The sequence below is a fragment of the Musa acuminata genome, chromosome BXJ3-11 (genome assembly GCF_036884655.1).
Source record: "Musa acuminata AAA Group cultivar baxijiao chromosome BXJ3-11, Cavendish_Baxijiao_AAA, whole genome shotgun sequence".
NCBI lineage: Eukaryota > Viridiplantae > Streptophyta > Magnoliopsida > Zingiberales > Musaceae > Musa > Musa acuminata.
In genome coordinates, this window is record NC_088359.1 from 30,115,373 (window position 1) to 30,134,932 (window position 19,560).

The 19,560-nt window shown below is 37.4% G+C and overlaps 3 protein-coding genes and 1 long non-coding RNA gene across 4 annotated transcripts; 1 reads left to right on the top strand and 3 right to left on the bottom strand.

Annotated features, from left to right (window-relative positions):
- Nucleotides 1–3,212: 3,212 nt before the first annotated feature.
- LOC135652909 (NAC domain-containing protein 6-like) lies at nucleotides 3,213–4,092 on the bottom strand. The gene is made up of 3 exons (XM_065174234.1): nucleotides 3,906–4,092; nucleotides 3,528–3,817; nucleotides 3,213–3,425 (listed from the first exon to the last, which is right to left on the bottom strand). Exons 1-3 carry the CDS (start codon nucleotides 4,090–4,092, stop codon nucleotides 3,294–3,296), a joined length of 609 nt encoding a protein of 202 aa, XP_065030306.1. The 3' UTR covers nucleotides 3,213–3,293.
- Nucleotides 4,093–8,360: 4,268 nt separating this feature from the next.
- Nucleotides 8,361–11,460, bottom strand: LOC135652910 (pyruvate dehydrogenase E1 component subunit alpha-3, chloroplastic-like). Its single transcript, XM_065174235.1, has 3 exons — nucleotides 11,043–11,460; nucleotides 10,048–10,837; nucleotides 8,361–8,900 (listed from the first exon to the last, which is right to left on the bottom strand). Exons 1-3 carry the CDS (start codon nucleotides 11,265–11,267, stop codon nucleotides 8,623–8,625), a joined length of 1,293 nt encoding a protein of 430 aa, XP_065030307.1. The 5' UTR covers nucleotides 11,268–11,460; the 3' UTR covers nucleotides 8,361–8,622.
- Nucleotides 11,461–12,842: 1,382 nt separating this feature from the next.
- On the bottom strand, nucleotides 12,843–15,781 carry LOC103972145 (large ribosomal subunit protein uL2). Its single transcript, XM_009386361.3, has 2 exons — nucleotides 15,292–15,781; nucleotides 12,843–13,338 (listed from the first exon to the last, which is right to left on the bottom strand). The coding sequence occupies exons 1-2, from the start codon at nucleotides 15,729–15,731 to the stop codon at nucleotides 12,993–12,995; spliced, it is 786 nt and encodes a 261-aa protein (XP_009384636.1). The 5' UTR covers nucleotides 15,732–15,781; the 3' UTR covers nucleotides 12,843–12,992.
- Nucleotides 15,782–15,907: 126 nt separating this feature from the next.
- Nucleotides 15,908–18,563, top strand: LOC108951772 (uncharacterized). Its single transcript, XR_010502250.1, has 3 exons — nucleotides 15,908–16,119; nucleotides 16,201–16,266; nucleotides 18,247–18,563. It is a non-coding gene; the product is annotated as an uncharacterized LOC108951772 (long non-coding RNA).
- Nucleotides 18,564–19,560: the final 997 nt, after the last annotated feature.

Below are 19,560 nucleotides of genomic sequence, written 5' to 3' on the forward strand. Positions count from 1 at the left end.
GTTTAAGAATTAATTTAAATCTGTAACGTTTGAATCATAATAATTTTTTTAATGATATTAAATATTTAATAATAATAGTTACATTTAGAATAAAAAATCAAAATATTTAAAACATAATAAATGAAGATATTGATTTATTAAATAATTTGGTCTATACGTTTAGCTTACATTCTCTCACTTGGTATATACGTTTAGCTTAATAATTTAAATTAATATTTATTAAATATATTTTTTAAAATAAATACATGAATCATAGCGATAAGTCCTCTAAGAGTGAGTATTATTATCCATGTATCACGATATATTTAGTTTTTTAATCTTAATATTGTAATATTACTTAATAAATAAACCTTATGTTTATTATTAGTCCAGTAACAATATATTTTCTTAAACTAATATGCGAGAAAATATCACAATATATAAGAATTTCAACATAATTATAAAGTGGAACCAAGTCTCATTTTCTTTACATGATCCTTGAATTTTAGAGGTAGCGTGCCTTTAGTCAAATGATCAGCAATCATCAATTCAATACTAATATGCTCAATGATCACTTTCTTTTCTTTTACACGTTCTCTTATGGCTAAATACTTAATGCTGATGTGTTTACTTCGACTTCCACTTTTATTAATTTTAGCCATAAAGATAGCAAATGAATTATCACAGAAAATTCTTAATGACCTAGAAATAGAATCCATGATTCAAAGCCCAGAAATGAAACTTTTAAGTCATACACCATCAAATGAAACTCTTAAGTCATACACTATGTGAAGTAGTCTCAAAACAAGAGACAAACTCAGCTTTCATGGTAGAAGTAGAAGTCAAGGTCTGCGTAGAGTTTATCCAAGAAATAGCTCCACTGGCCTTTATAAAAATATATCATGATGTTGATTTACGAGAATCAACACAACTAGCAAAGTCTGAATCTGAGTAATCAATCACATCTAGATTGTTTGTATGTCTATACATAAGCATATAATATTTGGTTCTTTGTAGATACCTCATCACTTTCTTTATAGCTCTCTAGTGGTCCATACCTAGATTACTCTAATATCGACCTAGCATCCCTACAACAAATGTAATATCAGGTCTAGTATAGACATGAGCATACATAAGGCTTCCTACGACAAAAGCATATGAGATGTTTTTCATTGATTCTCTTTTAAGGTTGTTCTTTAGGCATTGGTTCAAATTGAACCTATCCACAACGGGAGCGATACTTTGTGAACAATCATTCATCCAGATATAGGTTTCCTATGATAGACCTAAAATGCATCGAGATCTATCTCTATATATCTTTTGGTATATGCATTGATCAATAGGATTTTTAACAAATCCGAATGAATAAATCACTTTATAGAATTTAAAATACCATTGGCAAGAGGCTTTCTAATAGCCTTTGCTTCGTTAGCTAATTCTACAAGATCCCAGACTTTATTGCTCATCATTGAATTCATCTCTTCTTTCATGGCATCATGCCACAAATTTGATTTATTGTAACTCATGGCTTATGAAAAGTTTTCAGGATCATTTTTGGCTCTAATATTATAGTCAGATTCTTATAGATATATAATATAATCACTAGTAATTACTGATATTTTATTTCTAGTAGATCTTCTTAATGTTGTACTATTGTTTTCATGAGGAACTTGTGGTTCAACTAGTTATTCGGGACCTTGTTGTAATTTCTGAACTACTTAATCTATTAGAATACTATCAGCAACTTATCCTTTCAATGATTGATTGTTTAACCAGTTTGTACTTGAGAAGTGCTATGAACTATAACTAATATATCATTTAATCTATCATTTAATGTGGAAGATTAAGATTCTATATGATCATATATAGAAACTATGTTCCTGATCGTTACCATTAATCACGTCATCCTCAAGAAATTTGGCATTTCTTGATTCCATAATCCTAGTTGTGTAAGATGGATAATAGAACCTATAACCTTTAGATTTTTCAGCATATGTAATGAAATACTCACTAATAGTCTTCGGGTCTAGTTTCTTCTCTTGCGGATTATATATCCTGACCTTAGACAACATCCCCAAACGTACATATGTCGCAAACTTGGTTTCTAACATTTTCATAATTCAAATGGTGTCTTTTGGACAACCTTAATTGGAACTCATTTTAATATATACACAACCATCTTTAATACTTTAGTCCACAAGAATTTAGGAAGATTGGAGTTGCTAAGTATACTCTATACCATGTCTAATAATGTTCAGTTTCTTCTTTCTGCAACACCATTATGATATGAAAAACCAAGCATAGTGTATTGGGTAACAATCTCATGTTCTTGAAGAAACTTTGTAAAATAACCAGGTGCTTGTCCATTTTCAACATATCTACCATAACATAGATGAGTCCTCATTAATATTACACATTTTAGTACCAACGTGAATATACATTGAACTTTGAGTATATCATTATGTAAGAAAATACTATAAAAACTATCAGACAAAATACATTTTCCAACACTATCAAATTTATATAATAAATGAAATAATGTGTATATAAAATTAAAGAAATACCTAAGGTACGGAAACAAAAATTAAGTTTCATGAGAAACTTATACATAAAACGTCATTTTCAATTTTAAAACAAAATCACTACTAAAAGTTAAAATGTATGTTCCAATTGTCTCGACATGTGAGCCCATCTTATTTCCTGATAAAAGACTTTGTTCACTTCCTACTGACTTCCTTAAGTTTTATATACCCTACTAAAAGTTTACAATATGGATTGTTGATCCAGGGTCAATCCACCGGATGTTAATATAACATTAACCATATTAGATTCATAACACACAAATGCGGTTGGTTTACCTTTCTTTTCAAGTCATTGTTGTCAAGAATTTCAGCAACGGTTCTTCTTGAACTTTGACACTTCTCGATTCAAAACTCTCGCTTCAGATGGTGTAGGAAATCATTTAGACTTCAAAGAGATGTTGAGCTCAGAGACCAAAATCCTCATTTATATAGATGTTCTCCCATCAAACATTTATTATCACAAACTCATAACGTACAAGAATTTAATGATATTAAATATTTAATAATAATGATTATATTTAGAATAAAAATTAAAATATTTAAAACATAATAAATGAAGAAATTGATTATAATGAATGATGAACTTAACGAGAACAGTTAAATAAAATATTTAATAATAACGGTTATAAACTTCTCTTGCTCAATAAAATGATAATTTATTTGTTTGGAAATAGAAAGGGTGATTGTGCTTCATGAAGAACAACCAACAGCCTTGGAAGACTGAGTCTACTTCTAGGCCTGCGCCGAATCAACAGGGACGAGCATCCTACGCTCTACTTGTGATTTCGATCTTTCTGAACATGCTTTATAATCGTGGTTGCTTGCTCTGTCTTCCATCAGAATGTATATCTCGCATGCAGATATCTATGGAAAGAGATTTCAGAGAAATCAAAGTTAGTGAAGTGCAATGAATTCGCTAGAATTTCGAAGATTTTAACTATGAAGTAGCAATGGTATTGAACTAACCTGAGAATCATCTTTCGATCGATCAAACTTGCGACTGAGTCTATACTCGTTCATCCTCCAACCTGTTCTTGCGGAACGACAATGCGCTTTTGTGCTGTAGAACACAAACGATCTCTTGTAACCAATGACACGATCATCATCATCATCATCATCTTGCACAGGGCGATCAGGTCTTTGGAGCTTCCAAAGGCCATGCGGTGTACTCCTGACATTGTCATAGCCATCCTCATCTGGCGTCGCCGTAGACACGAAGAAATACGCCCATCTACTGTGTCCGTCAGAGATATCAACTGCAAACATTGCGAAGAACAACACGCTTAGTTCACCTCTGAGATTCCCAAAAGAAACCATGTTAGATGAGAGCAGAAGCGTACGCACCGGGGAGCTGATCTGGATCATGGCGATAGATGTCCATCTCCTCGAACCCTCCATCATACGGGAGGGCTTGGCCTGACACCTTGTTGAGTAGGTAATACTTGAGAATCTCGATCCCGGTCGGCCGGAACCGAAACCCGGCCGGGAACTCGTACGAGGGCAACGGAGATTGAGGCTCGGACGAGGCCATGTGTGTGGCCGTCTTCTATATGTGTGAGAAGGGAGGGATGGCTTTTATAGAAACGCCACGCGGGTCCTCTCCCAGTCGTGTGGAACTTTACGCCAAGGTTGACGACTCGGGCTGTTGCAGAGGATATGGTAGTGTCGTGAAAGCAGCACGATTCTGTTAAGCCACCCATGGCGGCGAGCACCACGTGGACGTTGGCGGGGAGTTGCATGAGATCCTCTCCTTCCCGTGCGCCGTTCGTTTCTATGGAGACGCTCTCCGCATTGGATATGTGAAAGAGAACAACGTGATGCTGTCTATCGGATTGACTTCATTTGCTCGTGGAAAGAAGTTTAACCAATCATATCTCGGCACGTTGTTGTGCAGTCATAGTAAGAGAGGACCTCGATCGGTATTATAATAAAAAAAATATTATATCCATATCGTAAAATATTTTTTAACCCAACGGGAGAAAAATATATCCAATCATAATTCAACACATGGCTGTGCAATTAATATAAGAGATAAAACTAACCATTAGAATAATTTATATTTGAGAAATATTATATTTATACTATATAAATATTTTTTTTAATTTATTAAATAATTATTATCGATGTTAATTTCTATGCACATGTAACTCAACTTTTCACATCAATCCTAATTTAAGCTTAGAGAGGCTTAATCTAACATTTTATCTATCTTCGTATATATCGACTATTCGATTAGTACCAAGTCATTCTCTTAACAATCTTTGACCCTTTACACACATAATTCATAATCAAATTTAACTGATGGAGACATTATTGACATACCATAAACATGATCAAAGGAAAAAACTTGGAATTGGATTATTAAACATATTGATTATTTATCGATTGATTTTTTAAAAAAATCAAAATAAAATGATTGACCCAATCAGTTTGTATATAATTCATATAAACCCATAAGTAGAATAATACTTGTACGATTTTGTAATATAGTCAAGATTACTTAGTTCCTTTCAATTTAAATCTTTTTTATTGTGTGTTAGGGTTAAAGGAAAGAAACGTCTTCCTATAGTCTGCTGCTTTTACTTCGGTCACTTTGGGTTTTTGTGATCATCATACGTGATGCTATATCCTTATCAGGATAACTATGAACAATTTATTTGGAAGTAATTATATATTGTTTTTAGATATTATCATATGTATTTTAATTTGATCTTATTTTATACGACTGATTTTTTTTTTTTTTTTTTTGCAAAGGTTAAGTAACAAAAGTTTTTTATGTTTTGCTGAATTTCTTTATTAATTTTAATATTTAAAATTTTTTTGATAGTTTTATATATCAATTTGATTCTTAAGAAATTCCATTGCTTAATCTCTCAAAAGAAGATAAATGCCCCATAGAAAAAAAAATATATAAACAAAATTATGTCTGAAACCTATGCCTTCTAAGCCACTGAATAACTATGCAATATATATGCTAGAGAATAACAAAAGTTTCTCCGACAAAATTATATTGTAATGATTCATAGGTTAACTGGCACATCAATTTTGTTTAGCTAAGTTACTAGCTTAAATTATAATTGATAATAGTATACTCATCAAATTCTTATAGATTACTCTTAATCTTATCCACCTTCAATACGAGATTAATCGAGATATCATAATTTCTCTCACTTAAGAGCTTGACATTCTCGTCAAGGTCCAACATAGTGTACATCAAACCTTGACATAATATATGTGAGGTGTAAATCCAGCTTTACATCGTGATGAGATATCTAACTTCATAATCCTTTTCTACTAAGTCCTTTTACTATGTTTAAATATTGTATTGATTCTAATATCAAATGTCATGACCTATATTTAATGGATTAACTAGTTCATCAATTTTTTTAATACTGATTAAAATATAGCCCTTTGCACTTTTACAAGCCATTTTGACTCCAAACAAATAGAAAAACTGAAATATATGCCTAAAATTTACCGTCGAATGCAACTCTATGTTTCAAAAAAAAAAAAAATTAAAAAATTAATTACTAAATGATAAAAATCCGATTAGAACGAAACACGAGGATAACCGATTATTGTTTGGTGCCACCCTCAAATGCCATCTCAGCCAGAGTAGTTTTCGTCACCACTAGACTGGTCGAAGCTCCTCACCATTTGTCGTCATTGGGGGAGGCATAAAGATGAACGAACACCCAACAACAAATTATAGGATTGTCCGTCCAACACCATTTGTCATCACCAGTGGAGGCAAAAAGATAGAACACCCAACACCATTTGTCATCCAACCAAAGGTCCAAAGATAAATGCAATTGTATTCACATTCCACAAGCCTTTACAAACATGCATCTAATTCATTAACATTTACAAAATGGGCCACAAGTTAAAAGAGGAATATTTCCTAATCAAAGATCATTCCAAACAAAAATAATATAATACAAGATATAGAATAATAGAAAGGCAAAACTTGTCATGTTTAATAAACAAAGACTCCTTGTATTTAGAAAACTTATAATAATAACTCAGTCTCTCACACCAAACCTCCACTTTAGGTCTTAAAAAGTAATGTCCCAACTAATCAAATAGTACCTTCTATTTTTTATGATTCATCCAAAAAAAACCTACCAATCATAATAGAATTCATTTTCATATTTTTTAAAAATAATATATAACCAAATATATTTTATATTAATTTTATGATTCACACGATAGCAGTGACACATTGAAAATGTACTGTTTCTATAAGATTGAATTATCTCTAAAAATTTTTTAGGTCGATAACATGCATACACCGACTTCAATCTTGTCGCTAAAATTACTCGAAGCGCTCCATGTTATTTTATAATAACAACAATAATAACAATAACAATAATAATAATAATATAAATATTAAATAATAATAATATTATTAAAAATATTTAAATTGATTAGTGTATTAGTGTACAAATAATAAGTTTTTAATTTGAAACGATATGTGAGCGTATGTTTATCCTTTTATGATCATTAATATTAATATTAATATTGTTTTGACAAGTCTAAAGTGTGACTCGGTCTCGATGGTACCGACAGAAGACTCGTGGAGGTGAAGAATAGCGTGGATACGCCCAACAGGCTGGTCTTCGTTGGAGTTCCGCCGAAACGCGTGGTTGTTCGAGTCCACACGGCTCTTCCTTCCTTCTCCGAAAGGAGTTGGAATCCCGTGTACCACTCGGAAGTGGGTTCTTCTACGTTACTGCACGGCACCGCCGCCCCACTATCCTCCTATAAAAGCCCTCGGCCATCCTCTCCCTACCTCCAACACAACTGCTTACATCGACCAGAAAGTTCTCTGCATCAAAAGTGCTCCATGGCATCTCCAACAACGCAGTGGGTAAACTCGCTACTCGGCTCGAGAGGGAGCCTCTCCGCCGGCGACGGGAAGCCCCAAGGATGGCTGTCGGGCGCCTGGTTCGGGAACAAGAAAGACGAGGAGGCGGAGAACAAAGGCGCCGGCGGCAAGTCCAACCTGCAGCAGCAGAAGAGGAGGCTGCCCCGCTTTGCTGTGGAATTGGACGGGCTCAATTGCTTCGAGACGATTGTTCCTCAGTGACTTCCATAGTCGATTTCCGTTCCTCTAAAGATTGTTTAATTGATTGAATTATTTATGCTCTGAGATATAGTCAGCCACTATTAATTGATTAGATTATTTATGCTATGAGATATAGTTAGCAACTATATAATCCTTTTCTTTCTTTCATTTGTTTTCTTATGAGAGAGGAAGAAGCTGTAAATTCTTCTCATACAACATATTGATATCGGCTTCAAATATAGGAGATTGAAGTATTCAGGTACTGCAAAGTTCAAAGTGTGTCAAATATTAGCTAATATTTATAGAAAAAAACACTTGTATATTATATAATTCAAAATATGATACAATTCAAAAGATCAATTAACTCTCCATGCATGAAAGATTGACAATGGAAAATGAAAGATAAATTAACTTCCTACAAGGAAACCCTACACCAGAAAGAAAAATATGTTTCACTGATCATATGATATTAACAGCATTAACCACAACAGATTTCATTATAACTGGGAGTTGTAAGAATGTTAAGGCAAACAAAAATCACATATAACAGATGAAATTATGGCCCACAGTCTGATCCATTATATTTGGCAATATATATTTGACATCATGTTTTGTTAATTAATTTCTATACAGCATCAAGTAGTAACCATCAACCAAAAGCAAAATGTTCTCAAACATATGCTTCTACTTGTGTATTCAGTTTTGTTTCAGTTCACTGAATGCTAAACCTATGCCAAAGATTATACTCGTGTATAAGGTTTTACCAGTTGATGGAGAAAACTGACACAACCAAGACTTACATAGCAGAAGGTTCAGAAACAGGGAAGACGAATGCCATGACTGCTAAATACAAGAAAATTAAACGATAAAAGAAAAGAAAAAGAAAGACCAGGATATGGGGAAAAAGAACAGCTCACAGGGAGGAACACAAATTTTAATCGAACTAAGATATCCTGTTTATCGAAGAAGTGGATAGTTTATTAACCCGTAAACTTAGACCTGAGCAGTGCCTTCCGTAAATTTAGGATCCTCGCACCTGTACTTCCCATCAGGCCCAATGCCAAACCCCTTGGGGTCTGCAAAAACATTTTCCAGCAGCTGGCTTCTTGGGGGATGTGGACTTGAATCTGCAAACTCTACAGCTTCTTCAATAATGTCATCTATCTTTTTCTCGATAGCCTTCAGCTCTGATTCACTTGCAAGGTTCTTTTCAAGAATATACTTCTTCAAACTCACGATAGGATCTCTTGCAGCATAATGTGATTTCTCATCTGCCAAAAATGAAAATTGCTTAGTAATCCTTAATGTAATATGGGTTTTGACAATGCATAAAGAAATCGGTTATAAGGATATATGATAATATATTTCTGGATGTACATGTCAGAACTATGTTTATGTAAGTGCGTGAACATGAAAAATGCTTAGTAATCCTTCATGTAATATGGGTTTTGACATTGCTTAAAGAAATTATATTTCTGTAAGTTTGCACAGAACTTATTTTCATTTATTGATATGATGTTAAAAAACAAGATTGATCTTAACCCAATTAGGAAAGAGAAGATGTAAGCAATAAAATCCATGGATATTAAAACCATAATGTCATTAAAAATGCATGGAAGCATTGTAACTTATCAAAATAGTCGATCCTTCGATAACCTGAACCTGGTTGGCATGCATGATTCTTGTTCCTCAGAATGTATAGTTGGGCATGGATAAAAGAAATGATTTACCAGGATATCCATAAGACAATATAATTAAACTTCTTATCAATGTTACTTACTGTAATTTAATGATGCAAATAGCTCTTTAACACCGTATAAAACATAAACATACAAAATGTTCCTTAAGATATTGTTCAGGGCTTATGGCCTAAAGTATCAAAAGAACAAGAAGCAAGAGAGTACACCAATCAAATATCATAAAGTCATCCTAAAATGCAAGCTACCGGAAATCTAAACGATTCATCTTAGAAAATTGAGCTACACTTGTCAAATAGATAGTGTCTCATAAATTTCAACAAGCCATTTACTCTAAGTACCACACTCTTTGTAATTAAATAGAAAAAATCTGCAATGACTCCTGCAAAGTCAATACGTATCTCGGCACTGTTGCTGCATACGGCTATTTGCATTAATGGAATAGTATATGGTGCAAAAGTTTCAATTAAAATCCACAATTATTTTCTTAATTTTCAATTATGATATTGTCAAAACTTTTCCATCATCTTTTACCCAATTTTACTGAAATTCCATCTGTTTATGCAATTAGGATTCTTCTACAGCATCTCACGATAACAAGATTACTGTGTGAACTAAACTATGCAGATCATCCAAAAGAGTCAACTAACAAGAACAAAATAGAAAAAAAGGTACTAATCAAATAGTGCATGGCAGAAAAGGCAGTATATTTCAATCTCACCAGCCTTCCGGAGCTCATCGGGATCAGCAAGTGAGTGCCCCCTAAAACGGTAAGTCTCACACTCAACCAGTGTGGGTCCTTCTCCATTCCTCGCTCTTGCGATCGCTTCCATCGCCACCTCCCGAACCTTCAATACATCCATCCCATCAACGTGCACCCCGGGCATGCCGAATGCTGGTCCCTTCTTCCAGATCTCGGGGTCGGAAGTCGCTCTAAGGTGCGACATCCCAATTGCCCATAGATTATTCTCCACAACAAACACGATGGGCAGCTTCCAGAGCTCAGCCATGTTGAGGCACTCAAAGAATTGACCATTATTGCAGGTCCCGTCACCGAAGAAGGCGACGGTGACATCAAGGCCGTCGGGCTTAGCCTCCTTGAGGACCTCGTGGCGGTACTTGGACGAGAACGCGGCACCAGTGGCCACTGGGATACCTTCACCTATGAAAGCAAAGCCACCAAGAAGATTATGGGGTTCAGAGAACATGTGCATGGAGCCGCCCTGGCCACGACAGCAGCCGGTAGCCTTGCCGAAGAGCTCAGCCATGACGGCACGAGCGGGGACACCCTTGCTGATGGCATGGACGTGATCTCGATATGTGCTAACGACGCTATCCCGGGTTTCAAGGAGCTTAATGAAACCGGTGGAGACAGCTTCTTGGCCGTTGTATAGGTGGACGAAACCAAACATCTTGCCACGGTAGTACATTTGCGCGCACATGTCCTCAAAGACGCGCCCCAAGACCATGTCCTCGTACAGCTCCAACGCCTCATCTCGGCTTATTACCGCCTGCAGTCGAGATCAAACAGCATCAGATCCATATATAACCCTCAAAAAGATGAAATTTTGCCACTCGTGTGGGCACAAAGATCCCACCTTGAGAGTCGGATAGCGAGAAAAAAGATGGGATTTTGAGAGCCTTTTCTGCCACAGGATCCAATTTTTCCGGAGTACCTTTCATCGACAGATTTTAGGGGAGCGGGATGAAACGTACCTGGTAGGAGGGGGAGGAATTAGAGCCAAGGGGCTTCTGGCTGCTGAGGACGTCAGAGGAGACGGCAAGGGGAGGGCGGCCGAGGCGAGGCGACCTGAGGGGCGAGCTGTGGATGCCAGGTGCGGCAGCCGGCGAGCAGAGGAAGGGGGAGGAGGGCTTCTCGCCGGTAGATCGAGCGGCGACGACAGCGGGAAATGGGATCCTGACGGCGGAGAAGGCCGACATTTCCCTTCGCCTCAAAAGCTACACCTGCGATGAGATCTTGAGAGCGAGAGATGTGGAAGGGCGGGGGAAGGGGGGACGAGATATGAGAGGGAGGCGAAAGGCGACGGGCGGAGAGACCGATGCAGGATCGCGTGGGAAATGTCGCGTTGAATTAATGATTTGGAATGGCTATAGATGGCCCAATCTGCTTGTGAGTTAGGCCTGCTCAGTTGTAATAATAATAATTAATATTATTTATTTATTTATTATTATTATTTTAAAAAATATATAGCAAAATTTTTATGTAATATTTTTTATAAATAATTATTTTATCCGTCAAATTTGTTATCGTTCTACATCGTCCTTATGTCCGATCCATAACTTGTTACCCTCACATGAGAAAGAAAGAGGCGCAAAGACCACTGTCACTTCTGTAAACTCCACTGGTCCTACTCCTATGTGCCTCACCTGTAGCTCTTAGAGGGGGCACAATGGTTATCGCCTTCGCAAACCTCTCTTATACGTCTCATTTTTAACTCTTGCTTAAGCAAGGAGGAGACATGATGATTATTATTGTCTCCATAGATTTTGTTGGCCCTTATCCGACCCTTCATCGATCTCGTGATGTGCGAGAGCTATAAGTGATAGATCGATAAGGTGATGGTGCGGATCGCTGATAATCCAAAGAAAGACAAAAATGATTTTTTCATATAAGCAAAAAAAATTTGACAATAAATTTCTAAAAATAGAGGTATTTTTTAAACAAATTCACCCATAACGACAACAATAATATTATATTGTTTTTTAAATTTGTTCAACGACGTATTGTCTTTTGTACAAAATAATTAACATATGATTTTTGTTTTGTTACTTATGCTTATGCCTTTATGATTAATATCTGTCAGCTGATCATTACTTGACCATTAGTTATAATTATAATTGAGATTAATATCATTTATATTATTTATATATTTCGATTTAAACAAAAAATAACGGTTAACCAGAATAAATAATTGATTTTTAAGTAAGTATTTATAATAATGCGTTATTATTAGAGAATTCTTATATACCAATGAGTTATGACAATGATCTCTTAGGCCCTAAGAAGTTTCAAACGTGAACCTCAAATATTAGGAGGTGGCTGGCACATTAATAGCTAGCTATTAAGTCGATAGGTCACCCACCTGTTTGGGTCACCAATGACATTAAAGGCCTTTAAATAAAAAATACTTATTTAATATATTAAAATTATTTTAGTATATATAACGGGAAAAAAAATCAAGCAAATGTCACTGATAATAAAATTAAGTTATTTTCTGGTTTTGTTTTACCAAACGAATTCTTATCGAACTAAATCGGGGTAGAACGGATCCAACTCCGATCGAGTCGGCACACCACTGTCTTCCACCATTGTGTCTCGTTTCCATCAGCCGTCGCCCGATTCGCTTCAGTTTGGTCCATCTTCACCACTATTCAAAGATCACTTGGGTGATGCATGGACTCCACAGGTGGCCAAAATAGTAGACATGAACCAAAGCAGGCAGCTAATAAACGCCATTAACATGCTCGGGCATCAACAGTGGCATTTCAACAAGATGAAATCCAGATCAAGATGGTCAATTGAAATCTAACTCCAAAACCATAACGGGTCCAACATAAGATTACTCAAGTCACCATAGTTCTCTTAGATGATAAATAAAACTTACGGAAAACTAAAACACCAGATGGCTATTTCTCACTAGCAATTTAAGAGGTCTTCTCTGCCTTGGCAGCGGTTGCGGCAGCCTGTCCCCTGAGACGACCGGTCCTCCTTGCGGCGATGAGACCAACCTTCTGTCCAGGAGGAGCATCACGGCGAACGGTGGAGGCATGTCCGATGTGCTGGTGATTTCCTCCTCCGTGGGGATGCTCCACAGGGTTCATAGCCACACCACGAACCTTCGGCCAGCAGTTCCGTTTCACTCTGAACTTGTGGTAGGCATTGCCTGCCTTGAGTAGGGGTTTCTCGGTTCGGCCACCACCAGCGACCTGGCCAATCATTGCACGGCAGTTGCTTGGGACGATCTTCTTGGCTCCTGATGGGAGCTTGATCCTGCAACCAAAGATCCAACACCAACAATCTCAGATCCACAGCCTATATGAACTCATGGATGACAAAGAGTACCTAGGCTGAATAACTGCATAAGAATTCCAATCTCAGCTCTCAGCCCTACAGCAATTTGTTGTATTGATTGTACTGATCAGTTCATGTGTATTTTGGCCAGAGAAAGAACTGATCTTAGAAAAGAACTACATTCTTCTGAGTTACATTAGTAAATGAATCAACTTGTATGGTACAACATCAATGTCCAAAAAATTTCAATCCAATGTTACAAAATAGACATAGACCAAGCATTTATCTTAAAACTATATTGTTTTTCTTGGACGTGTAAAAGAATGATCGAATTGCAAAAGATAAAAAGTATCTTTAGTTGGACTGTTAAAAGAAAAAGAGTCAATTTTCTCTGTGCTTCAGAAGTTGCAAGTTAATAAGCCACACTTGAAAATGCTGTACTTCGGGACTAACATGTGGAACAAAACTAGTGTCATTCAATAGAAGACAAACTACCTATCTTTCTGATTTCTTTTTGAAGCTCATCTACCTATCAAAAAGTGCAAGTGTTCAGTGTATGACAATAAGATTTATTTTTTTTTAAAAGAAAAATTAAATTTGCACAATTAAAATGCAATAATAATTGAAATATCGGATCACCCCAGTGTCAAACATTTTTTTTGGTCTCTTGGAACTTTATGATAACATCCAACACTCAAAAGCTAACAATATTTCCATCAACGACAATAAATGCATGAATCAAGTAGTTTCTGCAACTTGTAGAAATTGACACAAAGCTAAAAGGCGAAAAGTTAACTAATCTCTAAACCAATATCAAAACAAAATATCCTTTAAAATGTGGATTATCATCATCCCAATGGGCAGAGCTCATGCACAAGTTGTTGAGGTAATAATATTTACTCTTTGGTAAAAGGCCCTAAATTCTCATTTTTCCTCTGATAAATTTTCTTTATTACATTTCTTTCTTTCTATATATCTTGGTCCTAAGATTTCTTTGATAAATTTTCTTTATTTCATTTCTTTCACTCTACACATCTTGGTCCTAACTTATACCCACACCTCACTCCTTCACTCCAATGTTAGAGCACACTTACAGTCTACAACTTTATTAAAGCAATTTATGGATGAGATTTGGCACTGAACACTGTCCCAGCAGCGTTGCTGGAGAAGTATTTCATATCATACTAAGTCTGGTTTTTCAACCCCGGGGACCGGCTTGGAGCAATCAAGATAAAAAAGAACCTTTGGAACTTCCCGCTCTTCAAAGCCCACAACTTTCTTATATAGGTCCACCACTACTACTCATATTGGCACCCTACCCTCTCGATACAAGTAGAGAAGCATTGACATGATTGTTAAAGTAAAGAAGACCAATTACATTGTCATCAAAGCCATGCAACAAATAAAGATGACTATACCAAAAATCTGATTATCTTTGTTCCTATACAAAAATATGCAGAAAATAAAAATGAAAGACCATGTAAAAGATATTAACTGAAAGACTATCTATCAAAAAGATAGATTTGTCAAGTCGAAAGCTAACATAACCAGTTCTTTCTCTTCACTTCATACATATCTTAATTGATATCAGAAGGTAATAATTCAACAGAGCAGATAAAATATCCAAATTTTTCTATAAAAATAAACACCTGAAAAGATCTACTCATCCAACTTCAGAACCTAAAATCCAATTCCTATATAGTCCAAGTAGCAATGTGCAGAAAGCCACCAAATGGTATTTCACGCTGAAACTTTAGATAAATAAGCGACAAGCGTGGAAACACTATGGAATCGATCTTGATCTCTTGACTCGTCAGATATTAACAGAAACAAGTATAGATCATCATCAAATTGAAAAAAAAAGATTCTTTTTTCGGGACTTCCGAGCCAAATGATACTTTAAAAAAGGACAATAGGAAGCAATAAGTGGACCTGCTGGTGCCGTTATCGGGGTTGTGGCTGATGACAATGGCGTAATCGCCGGAGGCGCGGGCGAGGACGCCGCGATCGCCAACGTGGTGCTCCACGTTGCAGACGACGGCACCCTCGGGAATGGAGCGGAGGGGGAGGACGTTGCCGACCATGAGGGAGGCCTTACGGCCGCAGTAGACGAACTGGCCGGTGTACATCCCCTCGGCGGCGATGAAGAGCTCCTTCTGGAGCTTGTACCGGAAGGGGTGGCGGAAGGTGACGCGGGCGAGGGGGGCGCCACGACCAGGGTCGTGCAGGATCTCGGTGACCACGCCCTTGAGGTAGCCATTGCGCTCCCCGAAGTCGAGGCTCCGGAAACGGGCCGGCCCCTTGCGGTGGTGAGTGTGGGAGCGGAACACTGACCCCGCTCCCTTCCTCTGGGCACGGATCACGCGTCCCATCTCGGCAGCGGCTGCGGCAGCAAAGAGGTGGCGCTGGGCTTAGGGTTCGTCAGCGTAGGAGCCATTTATATTGGCGAGATCGGGACGGCGGGTTGTGCGGTTCTGATGATGCCGATGATGCTCTGTCCACCGTTAGATTTAGGGCCTCAATTGTTTTAATGGATCCGGACCCATTTATGTGGGCTACATCCGATAGTGATCAATGTTTTGCTGTCGCAGTCGTAGTCGCCGAAGAGCTTCCGACCGATTCGTTGTCGTTAGGAGCATTTGGGCAACCCAAACCCTAACCTCCATCCTCAGCCTTCATCTCTCTCGCTCGAATCTGGTAATCCTTTCGGTTCTCATGGCGCTGCCCGGCCCGTACTCAGGCGTCAGCACGCTTGCCTTCGTAGGTTTCTTTTTCCGTGTTTTACTGTTTTTTTTTCTCTCTCTCTTACTATTTTCTCTGATCGTTTCTTTGAATTGGTAGGTGGCTCGCGCGTCGGCTGTCACCTTCGGCCTCGTCTACGGCAGCGTCAAGCTCTCCTACCTCCAGGTCCTTTCCCCTTTCCTCAGATCTTTTCCTGATGTTGTGTACTCACATCCTACTCTATTGTCGTGATTACATTAGGTGGTGATCGTCGATTGTTTGTGGTACCAGATCCTTGTATTTCCATTAATTTTGTTGTCTCATATGGCTGATCTGATCATGTTATCTCTCAAGTTAGTCTACATGATTATGGGAATGGTGCATCTAAGGAAATGTTCTTGCCTTCATTTCGCAGTAGGAATTGTTGTTACAAGAATTTTGATTTATCTTGAATTTACTTTTCTTTGAGCGTTTTGCAAATGTAGGTCCTCATAAAGGGGCGTTTAAGCATGATATTTTTGACCTAAAGATGGCAAGCGTAGCTCACTAGGCTGGTCATTTGCTTACGTTAGTAGTAGTTAGGTAATTTCTCTTGAGGCTGCTATTTATCATGTCACGGTCTGAGTTCTATTAGACTTAAATTAAAGAAAATTATGGATTTTCGTAGGTAATTGAATTTTTTGAAGAATATTTGAAGTGTCATCTGCTGATGGAGACTACAAAAATGGAATAAGTGGCAATGACCAATGTTTATGTCTAACATGATCATCTTAGATGCCCAATGCTGTGAGTTTTGAGATATTATATGACTTGATTGATTGAAGTAGGCACTTGTAGTTGCCTATGCACATTTATTTTCTGATCAACATATCACATTCTCTATCAATACTAACTAGGCCTTTTTTTTCTTCCTTCTGAGTTCATAGTAAGTCTCTTTTCTTAGGTCTTATCTTCTGGCGTTGGACCTTTGGGCGCCATGCAAGCTGCACCTGAGTAGTGCTTATATGTCCCCTAGCAGCATGTTCCTTGCTGTAGTTTTTATATGCTTATGCGTTTTAATTAAGAATTTATTTTAGAATAACCAAAATCATATAATAAACCTTTTGGACTTGTCAAATAGTGATGGTTTCATTCCTGACAATTGGGCTTCCTTAGTCTGAAGTAGATTTTAATTTTTAATCGAAAGTTAGGAATTGCACTCTGTAAAGAACTTGCAATGATGTAACCTCCAATAATGTTAATTCTTTGTGGGAGGCAAAATTAGAACTACTCTGTTGCTTCGTGGGAGGCAATGATGTAAAGATGCTTTAGCTATCTGATGAATACTTCTTATTCCAGTGAAACTGAAGACATCTTGGTATCGAGGCAAAGGATATTCTGTTACTAATTTTGACCCCTTAGAGTTATAATTTTGGCAGTTTCAATGTGTCTTTGTTATGTTTCAACCATATCTGGTCAAGTTTAGTGGTTTGATTTTGGTAAAAGTTTTCATTTGAAAGATATTCTAATAAAAGATCTACAAGAGCATGGCCAGTTTTGGTTGTTCCAGTCTACATATCAACAGTTTTGCTTGTAATTATATACTGGGCCTGAATCTGAAATGTGTAGGAATGTTTTGAAATAAGATCAACTAATCCTGGAACTTCTTTTATTCAGTCATGCTGACCAAGAACATAATTTGAGTTCTTGGCTTGTTTAATTGATTTCAGTGCATCTAATGTATTTTGGATCTAGGGTTTAAATTAATTGCTTGGTAAATATGATCATGATAAGTGCCTTTGATTTTCTGTCCTCTTTTTGTTATATAGACTTCATTGCTGGCTGTTCTCATTGAGTAGGTTTGTGGGCTTGCTGGGAGATGTGATAAAATATAACAAACTTTAGATCAAGGTTCGCAATACCGTACCGTACCGGAGTTTCGACCTGGGCTCGGTACCGGTACGGTACGATATACCGCTCGGTACACCCAGGTGTACCGAGCGGTATATTCAGGCGTGCCGAGCACTGTAGCAGTGCTACAGTGCTACAGTGTCAAACGGTAACATATGGTCCGCGGACCGGTACGTACCGCCCATACCGGGCGGTATGGACCGGTACTGCAAACCATGCTTTAGATCTTTAGTGCCGAATGTTCATATCTACTAGTGTATTTCAATTTCTCTGTAGGCGAAAGCAAAGCGGCACAAGAAGGCAGAGGCAAAAGGTCACCACTAATAAGAAGGATGTGACCTGCTATGATCCCATTCATATTCTGAATCTCAATTGTTGCAAACTTTTTGTTAGTATATTTCTCCCCTACATGTTGGTTCATGGTTTTCTTGTGCATGAGACCACAGTGTGCCCAAAAAAGGTGGTTTCTTTAGCATTTTTATTTTTTACTTCAATAATTGATCTTTAATTGTGACAGTCTGGATCATCCTTTATTTTACATTAAATCTGCATATATAATCTCTCTGTCACCAAAGGCTGGTGCTTCGACTTCATACATGTGTTGGATTACTCGCACTGTTGGTTGAGCACTCTGCTTCCATTATCAATATTATTAGTATTGAAGTTTTTAGGGATAGAAGAGAGGACAACTCTTTCCTGTTTTCTTCTTCTCCACCTCTGCATAAGGATAAAAGAGAGGATATCTCTACTCTGTCCTCTTCTTCCTCACCTCTGGCAAGGGTCCATTGTTGTCATTGCATCTCTCGTTTTTAACATCAGTAGAAGGAGATGATAAGAGAGGCTTTGTCCTCTTTTTCCATCTGAACATGGAGAAGGCCTGCAGCCCTCTCTGCTCTCCATCCTTAGTACTATCGAATTACAGTGCTCTCCATCATTAGTTTGGAACGAAACATGCAAGGATGAAATTAATATAAACAGAAAAGTGTGTAGAGACTAGAGACTGAGTTAAATATACGGTTAAAGTACATGGATCATTAGAACTATTTCTCCTGCTAGTATCTGGCATTAGCTGAACCATATAAACCAAAGCTGGAATTGGTTCTTGTCTCATCAGTGTAAACATTTGTCTGTCATACATTTATGACCATCTTAACTTGCTGGACATATAGTAACGTTCATTTCTGTTGTCTGTTTGCGGCAATTTGCTTCCGACCACATTACTATGTTTGTCTAGAATGAAGAGGGAGCACTAAGACGGCATTGCAGTTGAGGCATGATGTTTTTTGAAGGGGATTGACTAATAATCTGTATCTGGTTGAATTATCATTTACTTTGCAAGGAGTTGGTCTCCTATCTTGAGGTTTCAAGAATGTGTGTTTTGCCATGAGTTTAGGGAACAATAGTGCTAATTGGTTAGCATGTTTTGCTGGCCACTTGAGTTAGCTCTTTTTTTGTGCTTCAAGGAGCATGGTGTAGTTTTTGCTAGATCTATTCGGTAATAATAGATTGCTTTCTTTTTGAAAAAAAAAAGGGGAGAGTTTTACGAGTTGAGAGGGGAAATGTTTATCTCGATGGTTTTATCAACACAAG

Coding starts and splice junctions, on each gene's coding strand:
- LOC103972145 (XM_009386361.3), bottom strand. CDS start 15,731: ATGGGACGCGTGATCCGTGCCCAGAGGAAGGGAGCGGGGTCAGTGTTC. Junction 13,339..15,291: donor CCCGATAACGGCACCAGCAG/GTCCACTTATTG, acceptor CTTTGGTTGCAG/GATCAAGCTCCCATCAGGAG.
- LOC135652910 (XM_065174235.1), bottom strand. CDS start 11,267: ATGTCGGCCTTCTCCGCCGTCAGGATCCCATTTCCCGCTGTCGTCGCC. Junction 10,838..11,042: donor ATTCCTCCCCCTCCTACCAG/GTACGTTTCATC, acceptor TCTCGACTGCAG/GCGGTAATAAGCCGAGATGA. Junction 8,901..10,047: donor CGATGAGCTCCGGAAGGCTG/GTGAGATTGAAA, acceptor CATTTTTGGCAG/ATGAGAAATCACATTATGCT.
- LOC135652909 (XM_065174234.1), bottom strand. CDS start 4,092: ATGGCCTCGTCCGAGCCTCAATCTCCGTTGCCCTCGTACGAGTTCCCG. Junction 3,818..3,905: donor TGATCCAGATCAGCTCCCCG/GTGCGTACGCTT, acceptor CAATGTTTGCAG/TTGATATCTCTGACGGACAC. Junction 3,426..3,527: donor GATCGAAAGATGATTCTCAG/GTTAGTTCAATA, acceptor CTCTTTCCATAG/ATATCTGCATGCGAGATATA.